Source organism: Mus caroli, chromosome 11, assembly GCF_900094665.2.
Source record: "Mus caroli chromosome 11, CAROLI_EIJ_v1.1, whole genome shotgun sequence".
Taxonomy (NCBI): Eukaryota; Metazoa; Chordata; class Mammalia; order Rodentia; family Muridae; genus Mus; species Mus caroli.
Genome location: NC_034580.1, coordinates 48,185,656 through 48,193,191, shown reverse-complemented (window position 1 = coordinate 48,193,191; position 7,536 = coordinate 48,185,656). Strand labels below are relative to the sequence as shown.

The 7,536-nt window shown below is 43.9% G+C and overlaps 1 protein-coding gene across 1 annotated transcript in view; it reads left to right on the top strand.

The window, feature by feature from the left end:
* The window catches only part of Hspa4 (heat shock protein family A (Hsp70) member 4), a 40,756-nt gene extending 36,086 nt beyond the window's left edge, over nucleotides 1–4,670 (top strand). Inside the window, exons 15-19 of the mRNA XM_021178214.2 lie at nucleotides 333–458; nucleotides 1,267–1,374; nucleotides 3,386–3,505; nucleotides 3,959–4,120; nucleotides 4,425–4,670. Of these exons, the coding sequence (XP_021033873.1) occupies nucleotides 333–458; nucleotides 1,267–1,374; nucleotides 3,386–3,505; nucleotides 3,959–4,120; nucleotides 4,425–4,628 (720 nt within the window). The 3' untranslated portion in view covers nucleotides 4,629–4,670. The remainder of the gene's footprint in view (nucleotides 1–332; nucleotides 459–1,266; nucleotides 1,375–3,385; nucleotides 3,506–3,958; nucleotides 4,121–4,424) is intronic.
* Nucleotides 4,671–7,536: the final 2,866 nt, after the last annotated feature.

The following is a 7,536-nucleotide window of genomic DNA, read 5'->3' as shown; positions in this document are numbered from 1 at the left end:
GTCCTGGAACTCACTTTGTAGACCAGGCTGGTCTTAAACTCAGAAATCTGCCTGCCTCTGCCTCCCGAGTGCTGGGATTAAAGGTGTGCACCACCACGCCCGGCCACCACTTCTTGTCTTAAATGTTTTGTTTTTGCTTTTGAGGATCTTTATTTTTATTATCTCCCCACAAAGAACCCCCCACAAAATCTGTGCTTTTCAATTTTTTAATTCCTGGGTCTATTTTGTAGGGGTGACTCAAGAATTGGAAGCTTGTTGCTTTTAATGTTAGTTGATGTGTAAGAGGAAATTGTCATAGTTGTCCTCGTGTTTAATTCATTGTTCTGTTCCAGGGTAAGATGATCATGCAGGATAAACTGGAGAAGGAACGGAATGATGCCAAGAATGCTGTGGAAGAGTATGTGTATGAGATGAGAGACAAGCTTAGTGGTGAATATGAGAAGTTTGTGAGTGAAGATGTAAGTGCCCTGTTCCCTTACTGGTGTGGTCTAGGGGGAATCCTTGGACACTCAAAGGAAGCTGTGTTAGTGTGTGTGATCATGTTACCAAGAAATGCTGCCGAGACCTGCGTGGTAGGAGCACAGGCAGGCTCTTCAAAGGCTGGAGTTTTGGTCTTAGCACTCATAGTGGCTCATTCTGTCTATAGCTATAGAGAATTGACAGCCTTTTCTGCCCTACATGGACACTTACATACATTAGGCAAAACATTCATATGCATACAATCCAAAAAAATGTGAAATTTTTCTGTTTGGGAGTTACATAGTTGTAACTTTTGGAATAGTTGAATGTTTAGTATTACACGTGTGAAGGGTTCACACGCACGTGAGTCCATGGAGAGCCTCAGAATTCTTGTCTGCTGTCTTCCTGGATTGTTCTCCACTTCTACTGTCAAGACAGTCTTTCTTGAACCTGCAATTGGCTGAATTTTTTTTTTTTTTTTAATTTTTTTTTTAAACTAGTGTAGCTAGGCACCCTGTTTTAGGGATTCCCCATCTCTTGCCTCCTGAGTGTTGGATTAGAGGAGCTGACACATCTGTTTGGCTTCTACATGGGTTCTGGGTTTCAGAACGCAAGCTCTTATTTATACTTGGCATGGCAAGCCCATGGTTACTCACTGATCCATCCCTTAGACCTGGTTTGCACTTCTGTATTGTCTCCCATTACAATGTGTGTAAGTCAGAAAGTCAGACATGTAACTGGTTTTTCTTTTCTTTTTCTTTTTCTTTTTTTTTTTTTTGATTTTGGTTTTGCTTTTTTTATTTACAGGATCGTAATACTTTTACCTTAAAATTAGAGGATACTGAAAATTGGCTGTATGAAGATGGAGAAGATCAACCAAAGCAAGTTTATGTAGACAAATTGGCTGAATTAAAAGTAAGTGACTCAACACAGAGGTATCTGAGCCTCTAGTTTCCAGAGTGGAGCTTCCATGTAAAAGCACAGGCTAAAAATGCATGCAAGAACTGTATCACTCTGATGACGTAGCCTGTTATTCTCTTAACCGGTTATAGAATGAGCTAACTTTTGTTCCAGTGGATTAGCATTGAGGCCCTTCTTGGTGTCAGGATATAGAAAGCGCATGGAGTTGTAGCCCTTCCTCAGGTACCTGCTGTGCAGTTTGGGCCAGGGTTGTGTATGTATATACCTTTCCCACAGTGTAGCTGAGGCTCTCCTCCAGCTCCTCAGCCTCCCCCGGTGCTGCGTGTGCAGGCTTGCCACATGCCCAGCAAAGCCTCTCGATGTGAGGAACATGCTACGGAGCTGGATGGGTAACATAGAAAGTATTACCTGTTTGTTGGGGGGAAAAATTGTTTGAAAACAAAGTTGTAAATTCACTGAGAGGAAATTGGAACTTTCCCTTTTGTTATGGCTTTTATTGTGGACTTTCTGGAAGAACTGGGCCATTGTAGCTGTCCAGAGTATATGGCTCAAGAACAGTGCCTGGGGCTTAGTTTACTTTGGTAGGGATGCAAGTGGTTCTGCTAAACAATGTTTTCATTTGTTTGGTTTTTGTTTTTAAAAAGACAGGGTTTCTCTTGTTGTTGTCCAAGTTGTTCTAGAACTCAGTATGTAGACCATGCTGACCTTGAACTCAAGGGATCCCACCCGCCTTTGCCTCCCAAGTGCTGGAGTAAAAGGCTTGCACCACTACTGCCTGGCTTCACTTCTTCCCCCCCCCCCCCCCCCCCCTTGGAAAATGCCAGACATAAGAAAGTTAAGACTAATTATTTCAGCCATTCTGGCTAGTGTGTCTTTTCTGTACCTTCTTCCAGTTGAGTTAAGCTTTTTGTGATTTATGTTTTACTCAAAATCTACAGCCTCTTGCTACACCATCATTGCACCAGAAATCTCCAGTGTTACTCCAGTTTTCTGGTTCTTATTTATTTATTTATTTTTTAAGATTTATTTATATCCCAGGCGTTGTGGTGCATGCCTTTAATCCCAGCACTCAGGAGGCAGAGGCAGGCGGATTTCTGAGTTCGAGGCCAGCCTGGTCTACAAAGTGAGTTCCAGGACAGCCAGGGCTATACAGAGAAACCCTGTCTCAAAAAAACAAAAACACAAAGAAACAAACGAAAAAAAGATTTATTTATTTATTTTTTATATGTAACTACACTGTAGCTGTCTTCAGACACCTCAGAAGAGGGAGTCAGATTTCAATATGGTTGTGAGCCACCATGTGGTTGCTGGGATTTAAACTCAGGACCTTTGGAAGAGCAGTCAGCGCTCTTAACCTCTGAACCATCTCTTCAGCTCCAGTTCTTATTTCCTAAACAGTGACAACCATTTAGTTGATCAGAGTTGGGACCCAAATAATGTACATATGCATAGTTCACCTGTGTCTATAGCTGATTTTGTCTCCTGCTTTTCCTCGTCTATGTGTGGGAGAGATGGGATCAATTCATTGTGGAGAGTTTTCTCTGTGTGTGTGTTTCTGAGCCAGCGTATGGGTGTGGGGGCTTGAACCCAGGTTGCTCTTAACTGTGGAGCCATTTCTCCGGCCTCCCCAGTTTGTTTCTTAATAAAAAATGTTGGTTAAGTAAAAGTTGTTGGCTAGGTAACTTTTGGTTGTCCTCCCATTGTGAGGATTGGGCTTGGTCATGAGGAACAACTTCACTTGGGACAATCTTGACTTGTGGTCATGAGCAGCTGGAGAAGGTGCCTGGGACTTTCAATGGTTTGGACAAACATTTAGCTTAAAATAACCTGTATTATTTTAAGCATGTGTTGTGCATATATATTTGTGTGTATATTCATGTTCATCAAGTGTGTGCATACACATACCCAGAGAGTGACAAATTACCCCCATTACTCTTAATCCTAGTAGTTATATAACTTGGATAGTTTAAGCTACCCTGTATAAACCTGTGTATTCTCCTGTTAGACTTTAGGTCAACCCATTAAGACACGGTTCCAGGAATCTGAAGAAAGACCAAAATTATTTGAAGAACTAGGGAAGCAAATCCAACAGTATATGAAAGTTATCAGCTCTTTCAAAAACAAGGTATCTTAGTTTCATTTTCCTATGAGTTTTGGTTATGGCAGTGTGTGTTTGTTTGATTTTGTGTTTTTGAGGCAAGAGCTCACTGTGTAGGCCTGGGTGGCCTGGGACTAGCTATGTAGGCCAGGTATCTTTGAGCTCACCAAAGTCCATATGCCCGTGCTGGAATTAAAGCCATGCGCCAACACAACCAGTCTTGGTTTTTCCAAGATTTTTTTTTTTAATCTTACTAGTTTTATTCTTATGCACATATCAAAGTGTTGGATCTTTATTGGGGGCTGAAGTTACAGTTGGTTTTAAGCTGCCCGATGAAGATAAAGGGAACTGAACTTGGATTTTGTACAAGAGCCTTTAGCTGCCAAACTGCCTCTCCAGCCCCAAGATGAGAAATGTTTGAGAGGCGATACTGGGTAGGGAGTTGCTCATCTTCCAATTAACTGTCATCTCCACTTGTAGGAGGACCAGTATGAACACTTGGATGCTGCTGACATGACAAAGGTAGAGAAAAGCACCAATGAGGCAATGGAGTGGATGAATAGCAAGCTTAACCTGCAGAACAAACAGAGTCTGACGGTGGATCCAGTTGTTAAGACAAAGGAGATTGAAGCTAAAATTAAGGTAGTTCTTGCCCTTGCGTACTTTGGACATTTCTTTTTTTTCTTTTTCTTTGAGACAGGGTTTCTCTGTATAGCCCTGGCTGTCCTAGAACTCACTTTGTAGACCAGGCTGTCCTCGAACTCAGAAATCCGCCTGCCTCTGCCTGAATTAAAGCCGTGTGCCACCATGCCCGGCCCTGAACATTTCTTAACAGCTCTTTGTTATTAACAGTTGGGATTTCATTATGGCTTAGGTACTGGGGCTTAGCATGTCATATAAAATTTGTTTCATTTATAAGAAACTATAGTTTTCTTTACCATTCTAGGAGCTGACAAGTTTTTGCAGTCCTATAATTTCAAAACCCAAACCCAAAGTGGAACCCCCAAAGGAGGAACCAAAACATGCTGAGCAGAATGGACCAGTGGATGGCCAAGGAGACAACCCAGGCTCCCAGGCTGCTGAGCACGGTGCAGACACATCTGTGCCTTCTGATGGCGACAAGAAGCTTCCTGAGATGGACATTGATTGATTCCAACACTTGTTTATATTAAAACAGACTATTATAAAGCTTTAAGTTGTCAACTTTGTTCTGAATATCAACTAGAGCAAGCAAATACTGGAGATTTCTTAGTCAGTTTTTAGGGGACCTCGGGGGTGGGGTATATAGGTAATATACAGAGCATTTTGACTTCTAAATAGTTAGATCCAGAGATGAAGTGCACTGTTCTCTCTTCATTACGGCCCTGTTTAAGAGCCCAGCTAGTCTATCTGAGCTCTCGCCTCCCTCCTTGTTTTAATCATGCTTCTAGAAGGTGAAGTGTGCTTGGGGAAACTGAATTCTAACAAAGCTGAGACGGCCGCCAGGCAGGCTTTTCCTCACACATGACACAAGTTCAAATTATGCTTTGGAAGGTCTAGGTGGAGATCACCACCAGCATTCTCTGCCTGTGCGGTTGTGGGGCTGGTGCTTTCTCCATTTCTGAGGGTCAGAATGGCCAAGCATGGATTAACACAGGAGAGCGCAGAGCGCAGCAGGGCCTGCTCTCATCCCTCTATCCCCAGCCCCGTCTTCCTCCTCCATCCTCAAGCAGTATAAATGCTATGTGCCCTCTTCACTTAGAGCGAGCTTTAGTGTGTCAAGGGACTTGGACTCTGGCTTCCTGTACTTCCTAAAAGTACATTCACTAATACTAAAGCATCAAAGTTAGTTTAACCTTAAGGTTGGGTTGTAAATAACACAGTTGGGTATAGGCATGGTAAATCTGAGCAGTCCATCCTTAGTATGGTGGAAAGATTTGTACCCTGACCTGCTCGAGTGGTGGTAGATGTATGTAAATTAGAGGTTTGAATGGAACAGGTTGAGAGTTCGAGGCTCTTTGGTATCTTTTGTGTTAATGTGTCTTGAATCTGCCAATCTGTATGTTAAAACAGCTGACAGATTGTAAAGCTATTGCACTGCATTGCCCTGGACAAGTCTGAAATTGGTATAAAAGACAAGGTGCCCAAGGTCACAAGAACACCTCATTGCTGACTGAAGCCAGTGTCAGGGCACCACATATTCCTGGGGCAAACAAAGGGGCGGATGGATGCCTGCAGTAGAGGTCAGAGTTGGTTGCCTGCCTTAGTTACAAGTGTCGCTTATGTTCTGGGTCTTTGTATCACTGATCTCTGTAACAGAGCCTCTGTTTATTTTTTGCTTGTTGGAAATAGGGTTCAACCATGCATAGTTAGAATCACTATGCGTCTTGTCTGTCCACACAGGAAGTGCTATAGCTCTCAAGTGCTCTAGAGGCAGTTGGGAAGGAAGGAATGCTTATGTGAGCAGCTGGACTCGCGCTCAGTGCAGGCCTGGAACCCCAGGCCAAATGTATGCTCTGCTTCCTTGAGTGCTGCAAGAGTGCCCACTGGCCTTGCTCTGAGGCCAATAGCTTTTTCAAATGCAGGCTGCAGGATTAAGCCAACTCTTATGCAACTGACTGTCCTTAATGACGAACTCTCATAAACATTTGTGTGTGGGGGTGGGAGGGTTTGGGTGTTGGGATGGGGATGAATTTGAAGTTAAAAGCTAGAAATCAGATGGTCTGCTTCTGCTCTGTCTATATAGACCGATTGGATTTATGTGGAGGCTGGCCAGATGGCAACTGATGACTTGTGTGCAAACAAGTGTTTATCCAGGTTGCGTTATCCAAACTGGTTTGTTAAAAACTCTGGGTCACATTCTTACACTAAGAAAAGCAGTTAACATGAGACAAAGTTTAGGAAAAACTAATAAAAGAAACCTGTCTTAACTTGAATGGTTTTCTTAATTTTCTTAAGTGGGCTGTGTGTGTGTGTGTGGGGGGGGGGGACTTACTTGAGTTGTTACATATGTGGGTGGGTGGGTAGGGGCAGGCTGCGGGAGACTGTCAACAGAATAACCTGGACTGCATGCAGTCCATAATCTTGCCTTAAGGTGTTTATTTTGGAGCCCTCTGCCCCGGAGAATAGCAGTCCAGTGTTGTTCTTGGTATAGTAATCTGCGAGGCTGGCCTTTAGATTTGATGGTAGAAGGTAGATGGCACAGAGTATTAACATAAGTGCCAGGACTGAGTAGGGCCAGAATCTGCTAGGAACTGATGCCTGGCTAGTGGGTACATGCCCTGTGGTGAGGCAATAGGGTTGAAGTGTGAGCCCTTTACTGCCATGGCATGGGTCCTATCTAGGGAGAAGTCAGACGCTGGTTGGTTGAAACTCACCTTTATGGTCCGTGCTGGCCTCGGATTCAGATCTGCTTGCTTCTGCCTCCCCAGGGTTGGGATTAAAGGTATGTATCGCCACACCCAGCCTCAGGTCAGGCCTTGGACTATGCTTTTTGGAGAAGAGAGGTTGGGGTGGGCGGCCATAGCTGTTCCACGGCATCAGGTGTTCACCCATGGTCAGCAGTGCCCCTGCATGGGGCTGTGGGAACTGTGAGGGTGGGAGTAAAGCAATGACTGATGTAAAATTGTCCACTGTGGTCACTTTGCTCTGTGTGTGGAAAACCCTGTCAGAGAATCTGGAGGCATGAAGAACCAGGTAACTTGTGTAAGGAAAATGGTAGAAAGGGCCTGGGTGACTACTTAGATCTGTTTACCAGTGGCTGAGTTTTACAAGGAGCCAAGCTGTACCTGAAGGAGGGGGAAGGATTTCAGTGTGGCTCCAGCTTAGCCTATGGTGAAAAACTGGCAGTTGCTTTTAGGGGAATAAGTGACAAAGCAAGAGGTGGCAGGTTAGAAGTCTGGTTGACTTTTCATTGTCTCATTGCTGAAGATGAAACCTAAGGCTCACACATAGCAGGCAAGTGCTCTACTGTAAGCCACATTTTATCCTCAAGCTCATCTCCCTTGCCTGCCTGTCTCCCGAGTGGCTGGGATTAAAGCCACAATGCTTGACCTAAAATCGTTTTAAAAAGAATGGCA